The 19,901-nt window shown below is 37.8% G+C and overlaps 3 protein-coding genes across 3 annotated transcripts in view; all 3 read left to right on the forward strand.

Moving 5' to 3' along the window:
• LOC127617430 (histone H3) overlaps window positions 1–19,901 on the forward strand; it is an 83,180-nt gene that overhangs the window by 15,117 nt on the left and 48,162 nt on the right. The gene's annotated exons all lie outside the window — the stretch shown is intronic.
• Window positions 17,191–18,441, forward strand: LOC127617912 (histone H4). The gene has a single exon (XM_052090081.1). It carries the CDS (start codon window positions 17,191–17,193, stop codon window positions 17,500–17,502), a length of 312 nt encoding a protein of 103 aa, XP_051946041.1. The 3' UTR covers window positions 17,503–18,441.
• LOC127618659 (histone H2B-like) lies at window positions 18,266–18,640 on the forward strand. Its single transcript, XM_052091239.1, has 2 exons — window positions 18,266–18,329; window positions 18,393–18,640. Exons 1-2 carry the CDS (start codon window positions 18,266–18,268, stop codon window positions 18,638–18,640), a joined length of 312 nt encoding a protein of 103 aa, XP_051947199.1.

Consider the following 19,901-nt stretch of genomic DNA (forward strand, 5'->3'; position numbering starts at 1 on the left):
TTTATTATTATTATTATTATTATTATGCTTTTAATTATTAATCTTATTACTTTAATAAAACATTGTTAATGATCATTAATTCTCCTTTCCATTCTTACCAATACCATTTTTTTATTATTTTTTTTAGCAAAGTTTTGATGCAATTAAGTGTACAACTTAGTTTTACATCATTACTGTAGTATCCATATTGGTTTAATAATATCTTATTTTGAAGTTTTATTTGTGGCTTATACAAACTCATTATTAAAAGGTAAACAAAGCAGCCTAATTATATTCTATCCCATAACCCATAAATATACTCAAAAATAAAGTATTAATAAAGTTATTATTTTTATCTAAAGAATTCAAATAAATTCAATTTATTAGAGGAATCTTTATTGGTACACTGTAAAAAGTATTATGTGATATCTTTTTAAAAAATGTATGGAAACAATATTACCCGTAATATTTTTAAGAACTTTTCAGTCCTTGTTTTTAAAAATCTCCTTAAAAAAATCACCTGAAATCCTCCAAATTAGTTAATATTTAATCCTTGTGATTTTTAATGAAATTTCCTTAAATAAATCACATGAAATACCCCAAATTAATTAATATTTATTATATGAAACAGTAAGCAGTTTACTAAACAAACTATTTGAGAAATAAAATAAAGGAAAATAAATACATAGTTTAAAGTACACAAATAAAAGCTCAATTTAATGAAAAACTAAATTAAAGTCAAGTTTACAAAGGTCAAATTACTGTCAAATTTCTGCTGTAGTTCAAGCTCCAGGCAGTTGATGTGCCATACCCTCCTCTAATAGGGAGATTTGAAGGGAAATCCCTAATAAAATGCAATCTACATAAACATTGGCAAAAGAGTTACAGATAATAATACATTGAACAAAATTCAAAGATCAAAATTAAACCCTTCAGATAAAGACACTTTAGAGATAACTGAATATTCATTAGACCACAGTTAGGACATACACAATTAAATACTGCACATGTTCTCATGAATAAAACAGATACAGACAAATATGATGTTTGTCAATGTAAAGGGAGCATGTGCTAATTAAATACTAATAATAATACAAACATTAAAAAAGTAAAGAAAATTATGAAGAAAGAATTTAACTGAAAGAAGATATACAAAAATATGAAGGGATTGCCAGAAATAGGAAATAAATAGTTGGAATTAATCAGGGCTTTAATTTATTTGAATTGTTTTGAGTATAAGATTGAATTAAGTTACCTTTTCAATTACCTTAATTGGGGTTTGTATGAAAGTGGGTGCTGTTTCATTGTATTAAATATTTGTTTCCTGTGTGCAGCCTGTGAGGGAGGTCAGACTTTATTGATTATTTAATTACACCAGCTCTCTGTTCCTACATCTATCTGTCAGTGGATCACTAGCTTTCTGACAGACTGGCAACAGCTTGTGAGACAGGGCAATTCACTTCCAGCAACTGTATGATCAGCACTGGTGAAAAAGAGGTTGTGTACTTCCTTCGTTAGTTGAGGAAGTTCAACCTGCTACAGGCGCTGATGATACAGTTCTGCTCAGCAGTCATTGAGTCTGTCCTCTGCACTTCAGTAACTGTCTGGTTTGGTGCTGCTATAAAATCGAACATCAGAAGACTACAAAGGAAAATTCGGACTGCTCAGAGACCTACATACCACACCTCTTCTGCAATTGCATTCCCTTGCTTCTGTATATAAAAGATTTGTTTGTGTGTGTGTGTGTGTGTGTGTGTGTGTGTGTATATATATATATATATATATACACACACACACATATATATATACATACACACACACACACACACACACACACACACACACACATATACAAATCTTTTATATAAAGATTTATATCGCGTTGGATAAAAGTGTCTGCCAAATGCATAAATGTAAATGTATATATATACATACTGTGCCTTGCAAAATATTCAGACCCCTCACCAATTCTCTCATATTACAGAATTACAAATTGTGTGATTACATTTTTAATCAGAAACTGAGGCATAGGAATATATATATATATTGTCTTGTTGTTTTATGTGCACTGGAAGCTCCTGTCACCAGTACAAATACCTTGTATGCGAACATTTGGCAATAAAGCTCATTCTGATTCTTTATTTATTTTTATATATATAATAAAGGTAAGAGTTTCCCATTCAGTTTGTGTTTATTATTTTGGCCTTTTCTGAAGTTTCTTTACTCCCATTTACCTGATTGTATCTTTTGTCTCTGATTTGAGTGTGTTTCAAGATGCCCAAAACAACTACTGTATGAAACAGTCCACAAGTCCCTCAGTTATGATCAATTCATTAAAGTTATTGTCAAAGTGTTTGTTGAATACTCAGAGGACACGTTCAACTTTTATTAAACGTGTTTACATAAAAATAACAACAAATTCACTCGCAGCTTTTGCCAGTAACTGATGCTCGCCGTGGATTTGATGTGATTGCGCTAAACTAAACGTTTCCACGTCGCGTGTTTTTGTCTTCAAATAAAGCACAGTAGTCCTGCTCCGTGTTCACAATGTTTTTACTCCATCAAACTATTGAATCACTCCAGTTTTGCTCTAAATGTGAGAGGAGAAAACACAAGCGCGAGCAGCTCTCGGAGACACACCAGCAGAGTTTCTGCCCCAAAACGGCTCTTTTAAGAGCCACACACTAATTCATATAAAAGAGTAATTCTTTGTTTTTCATCAATATTGTCCTGCATTGTTGTCCTGAGGATAGTCCATCACTTCTCTGTTTATTTTTATATTATACTAAAAACAGAAGTTTAAAATTAAGTGTGATTAATTGACAATATTTTATACAAATGATTCAGTTATGATGAATCGATTATGCCTTTAAGTCTTTATACCAATGAAGTATAACTAACATACTTACATCTGTGTCCTTCATATCACATATTATATTATTGTTGAATTTTCTAATATTAATCAACAAATTATCTCTCAATATTACACTAAATTTGTTACATTTGCACTAAATGTATCGGAATAATAATTATAATAATAATCATTTCTAGACTCCCGACTAAACAAATTCAGTTCAATTCTCTGTCCATTTTTTCTTCATCTTTTTTCATCGTGTTTCTTAATTTCTTTATAAAATAATAATTTAATTGTTTAGTTTAAACTTGAAAGACATTTGTATACAAAACTCATGGGCTTTTTTCCCTCAAACTCTACTTCAGTTTCATTTAATACAAATGTATAATAATAATAATTATACAGCAGTTGTTTTTGTCCTTTACATTCTTCTTCTTTTATTTTAATGGTGGGCTTGTATCATGAGCACATGCCGTTCAGTTTAATGCATCATTTTATTTGCCTTTCTCTCAATCCCTTAAATAAAGTATAGATCCATCATGACCCAGGGGTCAGCTGGTGCTGTGTGTTCAGCTCCTCCAGCTTCCACACTGAGTCCCTCTGGATCCAGACTGATGCATTTCATTACAAATCTGTTCTTTGATATATTTCAATTCAATCACTCAAACCTGTACTAACTCTAATATCCTCCTCATTTTTAAAGCCTTCTTCACTAACTCCCTTTATGTGCTGGTACCCAACAGAATCCGACTCTCCCTCCTTTCCTTTGAATACGATACACGAGCATGATACTTCATTTATAAAATCTTCTCTGGATGATCTTCGTGTAGCTAATGATGTTAATACTGACGCTGAACCAGAACATATAACTACTCTGTCAGGTCTTGTTTCCACTACCCAAGTTAAACCTATTATGATGGCGGTATCTCTATAGAAGATAAATTAGCTGTTAATCTTTTTGACAACACTTACTACTGGAATATACACTCCTATTCCTGTAATGCTGTGGTTGGATCTTTTGATCCATCTGTATAAAAATCTTCCCTAAACATGTTTTTTTACATTAGATGTTATCATGCCCATTTCCACCCAATCCTTCATCTTTTCTAATATCTCAGATCAACCTCAGGAAAAGTCCATCACCTCTCCCCATACAGGAGACATATTACACTCAGTCTCTGCAGTCAGGTCTTTTCTGTTAAGGGGCTTATGCTCCATCCAAATCCCCTTTCTTGTTGTTTACATATTCCCAACAGTTAATTAATACCTCATGTAATTTCCAACATAACTCTTCATATATTTGCAGTATATCAGTGATCATTTTCCTCTATGCAAATTCAGTGGCATTTCATTTGCCTCAACAAGTAGAGCATTAATTTGTGTTGATTTTACTGCTCCTAAGCGTATCCTAAGAGCTCTACACTGTATTTATCCAGTCGCTTTAATAATGTTATTGATGCGGTACAATATATCAATCATATATCTAATCATATCTTGATATATCATGGAGAATCCTATTCTTTCTGCTCCCCACTCTTTGCCAGCTAATGCCCTCATCACATTTAAGGACTTTCTACATTTATTATCCATTTCATCTGTTTTTTCCATGTCTGTTATGAAACCAGACACCTTGACGTTTTAATGTTTTCCCTCGTTCCAAAGCTTTATCCTATAATATTAATCCATAATATTCTGGGATTTCTCTTTTCGGAGTATTGAACATCTTGTTGACATTTTAAATCTGCAGTCTATAGTCTACTGTTCACAACAATATATCCCCAGTTTTAGCATCTCTTCATTGGCTTCAGTCAAATTTAGGATTCAATTTAAGATTTTATTATTTACTTTTAAGGGTTTGCTTGGCTCCTCCCTATATTACGGATCTCCTTCAGCAACACACTTCTAGACTACTAAGGTCTTCGCGGAGTTTATTTTAACAATCCTCAAGTCCACTCAAAAGATCAAATCATTGGGCTGATAATGTCCTCTACATCTAAATTATATAATTATTAACAATCATTGTTCAGTGCTCAATAAAATATAATTAAAGAACAGTTTTATTTGAAGATGGCTGAAGATGTTACATTTTAATTTCTGATGGTAATGCAAGTGGCTAGAGTTATTTCAATATTTTATATTTTTGCTTATTGATATTATACAAGCATGTTCATGTATCCACATGTATGTACTTATATCCACATTTATGTACTCAACTATAATCAAAATATGATCATATACTTAACATTCATGAAACCAGCTTGTATGTCCATCCATCTATTCCTGTTTATGCATGTATGCTTATAGTCTGAAGCCTCACATGGTTCAGTGTATACGTTAGGAGACTATTCCATGTTTCTTTCCATATCCTTATAAGGTTGCAACATTGCTTTATCAATGTCCAGGTGGGAAATGGGGGAGCATTGAGTGCAGCAATGTACAGTGCATCCGGAAAGTATTCACAGCGCTTCACTTTTTCCAAAATTTTTATGTTACAGCCTTATTCCAAAATGGATTCAATTCATTATTTTCCTCAAAATTCTACAAACAATACCCCATAATGACAATGTGAAAGAAATTTGTTTGAAATCTTTGCAAATTTATTAAAAATAAAAAACGAAAAAAATCACATGTACATAAGTATTCACAGCCTTTGTCAGATGGAAGTATTCACAGACTGGCCAGACGGAAGCCACTCCTCAGTAAAAGGCACAAGACAGCCTACTTGGAGTTTGCCAAGAGGCACCTGAAGGACTCTCAGACCATGAGAAACAAATTTCTCTGGTCTGATGAAAAAGATTGAACTTTTTGGCCTGAATGGCAAGCGTCATGTCTGGAGGAAACCAGGCACCGCTCATCATCTGGCCAATACCATCCCTACAGTGAAGCATGGTGGTGGCAGCATCATGCTGTGGGGATGTTGTTCAGCGGCAGGAACTGGGAGAGTAGTCAGGATCGAGGGAAAGATGAATGCCGCAATGTACAGAGACATCCTTGATGAAAACCTGCTCCAGAGTGCTCTGGACCTCAGACTGGGGTGAAGGTTCATATTCCAACAGGACAGCGACCCTTAAGCACACAGCCAAGATAACAAAGGAGTGGCTACGGGACAACTCTGTGAATATCATTGAGTGGCCCAGCCAGATTCCAGACTTGAACCCGTTGGAACATCTCTGGAAAGTTCTAAAAATGGCTGTGCACCGAAGCTCCCCATCCAAGCTGATGGAGCTTGAGAAGTCCTGCAAAGAAGAATGTGAGAAACTGCCCAAAAACAGGTGTGCCAAGCTTGTACAAAAAGACTTGAGGCTGTAATTGGTGCCAAAGGTGCTTCAACAAAGTATTGAGCAAAGGCTGTGAATACTGTAATGGTGGGGGGCCCAAAAAACTGATTACATTTTGGATTTTAAATAGTTCCAAAAATAATTTCGGGCGCCAGACAGGTCAAGCCTGTCTACTGGTGGCTTTTTACACTTAAGGGATAGCTCACAAAAAACCACCAGTTACATACACAAAAAAAAAAATCATAAACACAATGTTAACAGAGACAGTTATAAAAAATAAAAAAACACTGTAGCTGAAAATGTCTACTGAAAATGTGATGCACCTGAATTTTTTAAATCAAAATCAGCAGATTTCGAGTGTCCTTTTCACTCACAAGTATCAAAAAACAAGACAACAGGGAGACAAGAAATAGAGGGTAATTAGATTGTCACGAAGAAAGTTATTGAATTTAAAGAAACAAAAAAACTACACACAACACTTTGAATGTATGTGGTTATGTGTGTGTGCGTGTTTGTGTGGGTGTGTGTGTTTGCAAAACACTGACCATGGATGGCAGGGAGAACTATTACCCGGGGCTTGAGGTTGAAGATAAGCCAACACAAGTCGATTACCTGAACTGGTTATTTGACAAAATTCTTTGCATAAGATGACAACACTCTGCAGCCTGCATTAGGAAGTGCAGTGCGGAACCGCCTCACTCTGGGGTTGACACTGGCCAAACACAGAGCGCGTCCCGCTCTAGCTTAGGAACCGATCTCTTACACCCTCAGGTAATCCGTGCACCTCGCTTTCTACTAGATCCTCTCAACTTCCCCAGTCTCCATTTTTTTCAGGCACCGCCACACACTTCCCCTGGGAAAGACAACATATGGTAATAATTTAGTGGTCCTAATTTCTTTAAAACTCTGTTAGGACCTTTCCACTTCTGGGCTAGTTTTTCACTAAAATGGTGTTGTGCACTGGACTGTGGGAAATTCCTTAACCAAACACAGTCTTTTTCTTTGAAGGAGGCCTCTCATCTTTTTTTTATTGTTGCTTCTTAATTGTCGTTTCTGGGCTTTTTTTACAGCACTCTTTTGCTTTTAATTTCAGCTGGGCTAGATGGTTGACCACATCATAGAATGGAATGGATGGTGAAAGGTTTTCCCCATGTAGTAATTTGTCCATTGGGCCATGCAGTTTCCTTCCCAGTTGGAGCTCTGCGGGGGACATTCCAAAGCTTTCCTGAATGGCTGAGTTAATTGCAAAACGGAGTTCAGGTAAATATTGATCCCATTTTTTGTGGTTGTCGTCCACATAAGAGGAGATCATACATTTTAAGGTGCGGTTTACTCTCTCCGTCATATTCGTTTGTGGGTGATATGCAGTTGTTAATTATTGGGTGATGTTCCATTTAGCACACAGATCCTTAAATATGGAGGAAACGAATTGGGTCCCACGGTCAGACAGGATAAAGTCTGGTACGCCCCATCGAGTGAGGATTTCGGTCTGAAGAATCATTGCTACGGTTTGTGCATTTGCATTGCGCATGGGGAAAAATGACCCAGCGAGAGAAGTAATCAACAAAAACCAGAAGGTACTAGTATCAATGGGTGCTGCTTGGCAAAGGACCCATTATGTCCATCCCTACCATTTTGTTGTGTTGTGTTATGGTTACAGGTTGTAGCTTGCCAGCCAGTTTCTGATTTTCACTCTTAAGTGTTTGACAATTTACACAACACTTAACAAGGCGTTTTATATCGGTCCACATCCCTGGCCAAAAAACAACTTCCTGCAGTCGTTTGCAGGTCTTACAGATACCTCCATGGCCACTTAAGGGATTAGAATGGTAGTATTGAAGGACAGATGGGATGAGACTGCTTGGGAGGTACACTCTGTAGTGGACTTGGCCATTTGATAGGTGGGTCTTGTGATATAACTTGTCCTCCACAACTTGATGTGTATCTTTCCAATTGTTGTTCTTCTCTGCCAATGCTTTAAATAACTTTACAATGATGGGGTCTTTATGTTGTTCCTCCCAAATGGCGGCAGCAGAGATAGGAAGATCATCATTCTCTTTCTGGTTGCAGTACAGGCCACAACCTGGTATGCTGGGAATTCTAGACAGAGAATCAGGTGCTACATTTAGTTACCTTTGTGGTATTCAATGACAAAATAAAACTTTTGCAATCGTAGTGCCCATCTAATGAGACGGCTGGTGGTTTTCGTGGAGCTCATAACCCATTGTAGTGCGTTGTGGTCGGTGACTACGGTGAACATCTTGTGCTCCAGGTAATGCTGCCATTTTTCAAGTGCCCATACAACTGCAAGACATTCCTTCTCAGTAGCAGAGTAATTGGTTTCAGCTTTGTTTAGGGTTCGGCTTGCATAGGCAATAACTTCCTCCAGTTCCTGATCTTTCCTTTGGGCTAATACAGCCCCAAGACCTGTGTCACTGGCATCTGTATACACAGTGAACGGAAGTTGGAAATTTGGATGGCCAAGGATGGGAGGCAATGTGAGATGGGCCTTCAACTGCTCAAAAGATTCCTGGCATTGGGGTGACTAGTGAAAAGAATGCCCCTTTTGCAGTGCATTTATGGGTTCAGCTATCTTGGAGAAGTTTGGAACAAACCGGTGGTACCACCCGGCTAATCCAAGGAAGTGCTGGACCTCTTTGATGTTTCGTGGTACAGGGTAAGACCTGATGGCCTCAATCTTACTGAAGTCTGCAGTGATGCCATTAATGTTAACAACAGGCCCTAGGAACATAATTTCTTTAAGGCTGAACTTGCTCTTTTTTAGGTTTATGGTCAGCCCAGCTTCCTGTAATCTGTGGAGAACAGTTTGGAGATCTTTGAAGTGCTGAGCTTCAGATGGGGAGTAGATAATAATGTCATCAATATAGACAAAGCAAATACTTCCTTGTAACTCTCCCAGCACTGTCTCCATCAGCCTTTGGAATGTTGCAGGTGCATTCTTTAACCCAAAGGGCATGACATTAAAGTGGTAGAGCCCTGATGGAGCGAAGAATGCAGTCTTTGGTTTGCTTTGAGGGTCCATAACCACCTGCCAGTAGCCGCTGTTAAGATCAATGGAAGAAAAAAGTGTTGCCCCAGAGAGTGATTCTAGGATCTCTTGATGTTTGGGAGTCGGTAAGCATCATTTTCAGTGATTGCATTAATTTTACGATACTCAACACAAAATATAAGACTGCCATCTTTTTTTGGGACTAGAACGATAGGGGAGGCCCAGCCAGAGTGTGATGGTTCCACAATTCCTGCATTCAACATCTGCTCAAGCTGTTCTTTTACTACAGCTTGTTTGGCAGGGGACATGCAATAAGGATACTGCTTGATGGGGACTTGATGGTGTGTGTAAATGCAGTGTTGTAGGACATCAGTACACACTGATTGAAGGGAACATACCTGAGGGTTGGTCTCTAGGGCTTTCCTCAGTCTGTGTTTTCCTTCAGGAGATAAGTGTGCTTCACTCACTGCATTGTCAATTAAAGTTTTTTCATATGTACTGACGGGATGAGATAAGTGTAGGTTGAGGGGGAGGAATAGAACTTAACAGTGAAAGACTTTGGGTGAGAATCTTTGCACGTTGTCCTATTTTCTGGTGTTGATGGTTAATGTCAGGTACACTTGCATTGCCGGGTTGAAACAGATGATCCTCCTGTGGGTTGGACTTGAATGAATATTTTTTGTCAGTTACGTTGATTTGTAGGCCACTGAAGAAGATGAAATCCAATCCCAAAACTGCAGTATAGACGAGTACTTGGTGGGAGAGAACAGCAACAGGTAAGGTAAAGGTTTTGTGGTGAATATGAATTTATATCTGTAGCCATCCTAAAGGCACTTCTGTTTCACCATTAGCCAGATACATTGGACAAGAGACCATGGGTGAAGTTTCTCTGGAGGAGAGAGCTTTTCCCACAGACTCAAGGATCATAGTATAACTTGCCCCTGTACCCACAATGGCCTTTCCAGACCAACCGCCAATGCAGATTGGGACTATTAACTGTTGAGGGATGACAGGAGTAATAGGGGCTGTTATGGGAGGTGGTTTCTTGGAGGATGACAACATTTTAGTTGTTGAAGCAGTGACAGAATTGTTAGTTGCTTGACCTCCTGTCTTATGAGAATGAAATGTCCATTGACTTCTGCTTCACAGATCGATTTGGTGATGAGGAGTCATAATGTGGACAGTGGCCTGGTGAATGGTGTCCCTTACACCTCCAACATTGCACTAGAGGCTTATCAGTGGGTTTGTTTGAAATTAGTTTAGGCACTTCTGCTGAAGGTTTACGGTCCATAAATTTTTCATATTAGAGTTGCTGCTCATGGTCTCGCTCCAGCTGATGCCCCAACCTGAAAAGCAGGTTCAAACTCATTACAGGTCGTTATTGAGGATCTGGTGACTTCCCACCAGTCCCGTGCAGTGCCATGCAGTATGTTGCGGAAAGTTGCCAGGAGGTCAACCTCTACGAGGGGATGCAATTCTAAGAAGTCCTGACATAGAGTTAGGTATAGGAGATGATCAGTGTCATCGGTGGGCCTTCCAAATGTGGGAAAGGTTAACTTTAAATGGTCATTCTTACCAGCAGGCATAGGAAGTATGGGAAAATGTTCTGGTGGTGAAGGGCATGTGGTGATGGGTGGGGAGTGTACATCTCTTTGGTGAGCAGCCATTATCTTTTTTTGTTCTTTGATTTCTTCCATTTCAAATTGGAGTTCCTTGACATGTGTAGTCAGCTTGTCAATTTGGCTAATACACTTATTACACTCAGTAGATATTTGCTCATGATCTTTTTGAAGATTCGTTTTTATGGCTCTAATGTCCCTCTGTAGTTCTACCTGGAGCTGTTCCATCATGAAGCGGACTTCTGAACATAAGTTTGACTCAACTTTTTGTAATTCCTCTGATTTTAACACTTTTGTGGCCTTAAGTAAATGTTCTGAATCCGTCTCTCCCTGGTGTTTTGATGTAGTTAACACGGTGAGGATTTGACGTTGGCTGGCTTCCATATTGGCAGTGAAGTCTGAGAGTTGCCTTTCGTTGTTGAAAGTTGCAGTTCTTTGCTCCTGGCTAAGTTCACGTAAAGCTCTCTCTTGATATTTCATGAAGTCATTTGAGAAGTAAGATGGTGAATTTCCTTTCCAGGAGTTGGGAGAATACCAGGCAGATCATACTGTGCCACCGAAGATGGAGGTGAAATTTGTAAAGAGGTGCATAGTTGCATGGAATCTGGTTCCTGGTGGCAGGTGGGGGCTTGGAAAAGAGGGCTGCCATCTGGTGTCGGGGAAGCAAAACGCACATGGGTTATAGGTGTGATACTGCTGAACTAAGTGGGTGTGGAATGAAAAGTGGGAGCATGTGATAATGGGAAAAAATACTGGTTGCTGCTGTAGTAGTTGCACAAGTGGCCAGTTTGGGGTTGATATATCTAGAGGTGGATCAATTTCCACAAAAGTGGATTGGGGGTGTAGAAGCGGCCATCTTTGTAGTGTTTGTGTCAATGAAGAATGTAAAATGCTTTGCAAATAATCAATAAATTAAATGAATAAAATAAAAATGTGTCAGTATCTTGGCCCACAAGGGGGAGAAACAAAACAGGATATTAAACCCTGGTTACCTTTTTACTTTCACAATTGGCAACCAGTCTACCTCTTACTCACACACCAGATACAAAACAAATCACCAAGTATTCAGTGAACAAACCACACTTCAATAATCAATTAACTTTCAATTATCCAAATACATATTCACTCAATTTGCACCAGGTTCACACACAAAAAACCTTATCATTTTTCAAAACTCAAATACACACAAATTACAAGGATTTTCAACATGAAAGTTTAGAATTATCTTTTTTTTTTCAAAGATTCAACAGTTTTTTTAACAGTCTTAAATCACCAACAAATAATACCCATATGGTTTCAATGTTTCAGTTCACAGAATTTCAGTTATTCAATTATCCAAAAACACATTAGAATTACCAAATTTAAATATTCAAGTCCCTTTTAGGGACTGTAACACTTCTGTAACAGTGGCGGGCCCAAAAACCAGATTCAATTTTGGATTTTAAATAGTTCCAAAAATAATTTTGGTCAAGCCTGTCTACTGGTAGATTTTTACCCTTAAGGGATAGCTCACAAAAAAAACACCAGTTACATACACACACACACACAAAAAAAAAAAACACCACCACAAACAATTGAATGCAGTTCAATATTATATATTTTTACCCCCATCTATAATACAATCATAAACACAATGTTTAACATAAACAGTTATAAAAAATAAAAAAACACTGTAGCTGAAAATGTCTATCGGTGATGCGCCTGTATTTTTATAATCAAAATCAGCAGATTTCGAGTGTCCTTTTCACTCACAAGTATAAAAAAACAACAACAGGGAGGCAAGAAATAGAGGGTAATTAGATTGGCACGAAAACATTTATTGAATTTAAAGAAAAGAAAAAACTACACGCAACACTCACTCTGAGCGAGGCGCGAATGTGGGGCTGTGAATGTATGCGGTTATGTGTGTGTGTGCGTGTTTGTGTGGGTGTGGGTGTGTGTGTTTGCAAAACACTGACCATAGATGGCAGGGAGAACTATTCCCGGGGGCTTGAGGTTGCAGAGAAGCTGACACATATCGATTACCTGAACTGGTTACTTGACAACATCCTTTGCATTAGATCTTCTGGCTCTGCGCACCTGTATCCAGCTTTGAGGCTTCATCTCATTAACTGTACTTTAACATCTTTCATTTATTTATATTGTTCATTATACAAAGATAAGGCATTGTATTGTTATTATTTGGTTAAATCTGAGACTTAGATTACATTTTATAATCAAATATATTTTTTTCTGTATTATTGCATTTATTCTCATAATTTCATATTTTTATTCACTTTAATTTTAATTCTATAAAATAAAATGCCCATATTTTATGTCAAAGATGACATTATTATGCCTACATAAGGAAATACCCATTATTGATATAAAAATGCTGATTCATTATTGATACCTGATACAAACTGAATGTCACTATTATCTGTCAAGTATTCACTCATATTAAAAACACAATTAAGGGTATGTGTATTTTACAGGGCTTAAAGTGAAAAAAATTGCTGAGCCTGAACTTTTTTTTTGGGGGGTTGTTTTGCAGAGACGGACTTATCTTCAAATGGAACCATTTATTTTTAAGTATTACGGCTGTATCTTAATGGCATCTTTTTATTAATGAAGGCCAGTATCACTGATATTTTATTTAGTATACTAAATTTTAGGGTTATAAAATAGTCCGTAATGCATAAATTATAAATTAAATTCGATTAATCCTTATTAAAGCTACAAGCGTTCTTTAGTCAAAGAGTAGTTAGTAGTTTTCTCTGTTCCCTTTGTTCTTTGGTTAACTTTACTGACAGACAGAATTAGTGGCTACTGTCACTTTAAGATCTACAGCTGGTGACAGGATCTCACGCGTCTCATTCTCTCACTACTCTTTACTTCCATTTAAGATTTTATTTAACTCATTTAAAGTTAATAATGATTGATTCTTGTGAGGATACTCGACAAAACGGACATTTTGGCATAAATGTGTGTGTTATTGTTCGTTCAAACGCGAAAGAGAATTCGATACTGGTTCGCGACTTTTTGTGCCTCGTGTGTGTGTGTGTGTGTGTGTGTGTGTGTGTGTGTGTGTGTGTGAGGAGGACATTTACTGAAGTGCGTTCTCTTTTGTCTTGTCGCAAATTAATGGTTTAAAGCATTTGGTGGACAAACTAATAACTAATAAGAGCTAAAGAATGACAAAGAACGGATGCAGCGTTAATTGCGTTAAATATTTTAAAACATTAAAGCTGGACAAAAAAAAAGAAATCGCATACGTTAACGTTGACAGCACTAAAGGTGCGTACACACTGCAACGTTACTTGTCATACATTGCTGACAGAAAATAAAGCGGTTTAAAGTGGACTCGTTTTCATGGTAGGCCTACACATAATGTTTTTTTTAGTAAGCTACACAGAATGTTCTACATTAAATATTTAACTAAGAGTCTGAAGTTACCTAGCAGCAGTGTATGTTAATGTTAGCTCAGTCAACGTAAGGCTAACATCAAAAGGTGTAGACAGAAAATATGATTATGCTGACCTGAGCTAATTTACAAAATCAACCAACTCACATCTCCTTTCTTTTCATCCATGATGACATTAAGTCACCTAATGTTGTTTCTGGAGTTCTGCACTCCATGCTTTCACCGACGACGCTAACGTGAGATATGGATCTCAATCACACTGTTGCCAGGACCCGCCCTGCTCTGCTTCTGATAGGCTTGTGACGTTAGTTAGAGCTGCGCTCCTCTCATATGATTGGTAGGTGAAATCAATTGACTCGAAAATATTAAACCGCATTCAAGTTCCCAGTTTCAAATGCAGCCGCGCGGTATGCACGCTCATAATGGAAGCGGCGCACTCGTTTTTTCCAAGCGCGTCTGCGCCGAAAGTGCGTCCGACTGTAATTTGCAGCCTGATTAATAAATTTTGCCTGCGCCGGAGGCCGGACCTGCCCTCAAGCCGGAAATCCGGCCCCCGGCCGGAATACTTTAAGCCCTGATTTTAGAATATTTTATTTTAAGAAGTTGATTAGGAACTTAAGAAGATCAATGCTAATATGTTCAATAAATTACAAAGTTACTAGTACAACTATACATTCCTGATATCAACAGTTAAATTACAAGGAGTACAATTTCATTTGATGGTGTGAAATCGGGTCTCTTGGACTACAACCTGTCCTTTTTATCAGGTGAGATCAAACAAAGACAAATGAGAAAAATTAAAAAAAATTATATATACATATGTGACTGAATGAATTTTTGAATTCTGGATTATATTTGCATTTATGTCCAAGAAGACTGATTTAATGGGATGAAAATGTTACCAGAGTTCATAGGAATTGTTTGTGTCTCAATCGATGAAACTACACAATACACTGTATTTAAGGTTCTGAATACACAATACTGTGCTATTCACTGACAGTTTGTGTTATGATCCTCACCAGTCTTGGGGAAACGTTACCAAAAGAAGAGTTCCTTAAGAAAATAAAAGAATCCCGGAGTCCCATCTCACGCTCTTTACACAAACCACTAAGACAGTGATGAGAGTAATCATGTGTGTACTTACACAAAACAAGGCATATGGGATCAAAGAAACCTCAGAAGAATTAACACAAACTGAATGGGAAACTCTTACCTGCATTTAAAACAAAAATTAAATAATCAATAAAGTCTGACCTCCCTCACTGGTAGCACACAGGAACAAATAACAAATAAAAAAGCACCTATTTCCGAATTTGGCGTAAACAGAATGAGAACATGGATCCGTCATGCCTAGTTACCACTGTGCAGGCTGGTGGTGGTGGTGTAATGGTGTGGGGGATGTTTTGGGGCACTTGGGGCATAATGTTGTATTTATTAATTATTTTCTCATGATTCAGGAAGCAACTCTTCAATTGCAACTCTTTCAATCTAAAATTGGTCACTTGGAAAACTTGAAGAGCTCAGCTATACATTAACAACTGTACAATTTCTATAGAAAAACATGATAGAGCACAAAATATCTACACAATTATTAATGCTGACAAAAACACACACACACACACACACACACACACACACACACACACACACACACAGGCACGCACGTATGCTTTACATGTGAGGACATCTCATAGGCGTTCATTGATTTAATAGCAGGCTAAAGATATATTATCTCCCCTATCCCGAACCCTATCCCTAAACCTAACCCTCATAGAAACCTTTGCACTTCATTAGATTTAAAGATAAACATAATTTAGTTGATTTATGAGCCTTTTTACTAGTAAGGACCAGCTAAAATGACCAGCTAAAAACACAATTGGGTTCTCTAGCATTTTTACTATACTTGTGAGGACAGATTTTATGGAGACAGATTACCCTCATGGGTACCCTCATTCGCTCTTTCATCGACCTCGTTCGGTGGCTTTGCCTATATATTATATGTGTGACGATCTCAGGTCCTATGTTGGAGCGTGAACTCTGTTGGAGCGTGTGACCTCATACCGCGCCTTTTCGGTAGCTGCACCCAGATTTTGGAAAGCTCTCCCCTTCTGTACTAGATCTGCACCATCACAATCTGTTCTCTTTGATTTGGCATATAATCAATGTGGAAGTTTTATTGCTATGTATTTTAGTAATGACATTGTATTGTTTAAGTGTTCTGTTTTTTATTGTGCAGCACATTGGTCAACCCTGGTTGTATGTAATTTTGTTATATAAATAAAATTGACATTGACATTTCTGATGATGAATATGATACCATGTCCCTCGCAGATTTAGAGACTTTGAATGGTCCACTGTTGTCAAGTACTTCCTAAAATTACGAGTACTGTGCACAAGGGCTTTCCGGTGGCAAGTGGTGCTCCGTCTCATCTAGCGAGCGAGCCAATGCGCCAGTTTTTCCGCTCCGTGGATGCATGATGGGTCTAAACGATGCAGTTTGCACAATCTGGCATCCCCAACCCAAGCTGAAGAACCTGCATATGTGGCCCCTGGACCAGAGTGCTACACCTCCCAGAACTGACCCAGTTGGTTATGAACACCATTTACAGGCTAGATCGCGCTCTATAAGACTTTTTTTTCTATTTTTTATGTCAAAACGATTGCAAGATATGCAGTTAATTAAAATAAATAAGGCGATACAATGTATGGTAACACGAATGATCAAGTGTCATAAGAAAATGTAATAAATTCGAGTGAAACTGTGCTTTGGTTTTGAACAAGGAAGTAATTGATTTAAAATTGTATAGATGAATGAGACACAGTAAATATTATATATAACAATATATATATATATTATATATATATAATGTTTAATGTATAATGAATCCGTGAACTTTTTTTACGTCAGCGTGGTGAACTATGAGAAGAAAAATAAGTGACGTGTTTTAGGCTCCTCCTTCAGTACTGTGTTTCTACTAGGTCCAGTAGACTACTTTAAAATCCTCTCCAGCAACTCTACTGTCTACATTCTGTGTATTTTCGGAATTATGTCTGGAAGAGGTAAAGGCGGTAAAGGACTCGGGAAAGGAGGTGCCAAGCGTCACCGCAAAGTGTTGCGTGATAACATCCAGGGAATCACCAAACCCGCAATCCGTCGTCTCGCTCGCCGTGGCGGTGTCAAGCGTATCTCCGGTCTGATCTACGAGGAGACTCGCGGTGTGTTGAAGGTGTTTCTGGAGAACGTTATCCGTGATGCCGTCACCTACACTGAACACGCCAAGAGAAAGACCGTCACTGCCATGGACGTTGTGTACGCGCTGAAACGACAGGGACGAACTCTGTACGGATTCGGAGGATAAACGACTTTATTCAGGAGAAATCAGACCAACCCAACGGCTCTTTTAAGAGCCACACACAATCTCAGACAAAGAGTTGATTTTCTAGAGTAGTTATTCGATTAATAACTATGTATTAAAATCATTATGAATTTAATCTTTGAAGATCTGTACGGATTTTTTGTATCCGCAGCAGTACATAAATAAAATAATCGTCTTTCATTGAATAAACATGGATTTTTAAGTGTTTTGTTCAATATATATTCAAACACGTACAGAATTACAGATGACGTTTCCGTCATATTACAGTCCAGATTTACTTGCGCAGTTCTAAACGCAGAACAATTGAAAGAGAAATACGTCTTTGATAATAATATGGAATATGCAAAATATCTACTTCTCAGAAAAGCATTGTTGGAGAAATAACTCAGAAAAAAGCTCTTTACTAACATTTATTTCTTGAGAAACTTATTTTCTTTTTCATATTACATTATTTTACTAGAAAAAATGAGCGGGAGAACTAAACAAAGGAAATGTAATCGTGTGGGGGGTGGAAACTTTCTAACATGAGGCGAGAGGAGGGACTTTCATTTGGAAGTCTTTGATTGGCTCTTTCCGGTCCGTCAAACTTACAACTGTCCAATGAAATCATTGAATGTGTTTGACCAATGAAAATACGCCATCAGTGGCGCGCGTCATCTCCTCACAGAATTAGCATAGAGGAGGGAATAAATACTTCTGTGAGCTGAATAAGAATCATTGTTCTGAGTTTGTTCTTCAGATCATCATGCCTGAACCAGCCAAATCCGCCCCGAAGAAGGGATCCAAGAAGGCCGTCACAAAGACCGCCGGTTAGGGAGGAAAGAAGCGCAGAAAGTCCAGGAAGGAGAGTTACGCTATCTACGTGTATAAAGTCCTGAAACAGGTTCATCCTGACACCGGGATCTCTTCCAAGGCGATGGGAATCATGAACTCTTTCGTCAACGACATCTTCGAGCGCATCGGCGGTGAAGCGTCTCGTCTCGCTCACTACAACAAGCGCTCCATCATCACATCGAGAGAGATCCAGACCGCCGTGCGTCTGCTGCTGCCCGGTGAACTGGCCAAACACGCCGTGTCTGAGGGCACAAAGGCCGTCACCAAATACACCAGCTCCAAGTAGAAGAACATCCGGTTTCTCAACCAACACGAAGGCTCTTTTAAGAGCCACACATATTCTCATTTAAAGAGTTTATCAGTCAACTTCAAAATATGAAGCGGTTATACAACCTTTTTTTTTTTTTTAGATTGAGAACTACAAACTTTGGGATGCAGGTCAGTTTAAAAACCTACACTGTCTGACTAAACACTGCCAGTAATAAAGTGACATATTTATATGATGTCAGATTTGTCTTCATATCATTTTTTTATTATTCTTAAAAGGATGCCTTATAGATCTGGCCTTTGCTGGCTGAAAGACAAAATTTATCTTCCTAGGACTAGTGATACATTAACATACACCCCATTTAAGACATGAGACAATTTCTGTAATACCGTTGTACAACTCTTCAGTAATAATGATGTCGGAGAGGGTACATTGGCCAATAGATGACGAGGTCTCTCTTTGAAGACACATGTAGGCTCAGATGATTCCTTCACACATTCATTGAGAATTAAGTATATGTGAATCAACTGATTAACCTTTGTGATGAAGATACTACTTGTGACATTTTTAAATGCAGCTTCTTCCAATACCTTCCGGTTTCTGCTCAAATTCTGGACTGGATGGGCTGCCCAGGAGCTGAGATGTTGAGGGAAACTTATTGAAGTCTTCCACATGCTATCAAACTCTGAAGCTTCCTAGTCATTATAAGGACTGCATTGCCTTTGAAGAGAGACTTTTTAGCTGCTAACTGGAGCACAGATTATGAATGGTCTGATTTCATACTAAGAATAAAAATTAGATGCCAGAATTAATCCATATTTACAGGAGTTGCTGTTACTAAGACAAACACTTTTGATATGTTGCAGAGTTCAGATCATTTGTGTTTTCAAGGCTATACCAAACTAACGTTTGTCTAAAGCGTTTTTACAAAAATGTATTTACTACGATTCACTATAAATATGGTCTCCTAGATGTTTAGCTTGAGCACAGATTATGGATATAAAATGGTTTAGAAGTTCTTGTGTTACTAAGAATATTCACTGGATGTCACAGTTAATCCATATTAACTGGAATTAATGTTAAAATGCCCCAATTTTTGTTTTTGTGACAGCACAAAAGACCAGTCCACAAATCTCATAAGCATTTTTTGTATTGTATTATTTAGAACAGAACATTTAATTAACCTTTGATTAAAAGGTTGTTTGAAACATTTATTGACCTTGTGTGGCTGTTCAAAGCATCATAAAAGTTAAGCTGAACATGTACAGCTGTTTAATGA

This window comes from Xyrauchen texanus, chromosome 2 (assembly GCF_025860055.1).
Source record: "Xyrauchen texanus isolate HMW12.3.18 chromosome 2, RBS_HiC_50CHRs, whole genome shotgun sequence".
NCBI classification, from domain to species: domain Eukaryota; kingdom Metazoa; phylum Chordata; class Actinopteri; order Cypriniformes; family Catostomidae; genus Xyrauchen; species Xyrauchen texanus.

Excerpts from the sequence above, each read along its gene's own strand:
- LOC127617912 (XM_052090081.1), top strand. The coding sequence starts at position 17,191 with ATGTCTGGAAGAGGTAAAGGCGGTAAAGGACTCGGGAAAGGAGGTGCC.
- LOC127618659 (XM_052091239.1), top strand. The coding sequence starts at position 18,266 with ATGCCTGAACCAGCCAAATCCGCCCCGAAGAAGGGATCCAAGAAGGCC. Across the intron at positions 18,330-18,392 it reads GGCCGTCACAAAGACCGCCG|TCCTGAAACAGGTTCATCCT; the intron begins GTTAGGGAGGAA and ends ACGTGTATAAAG.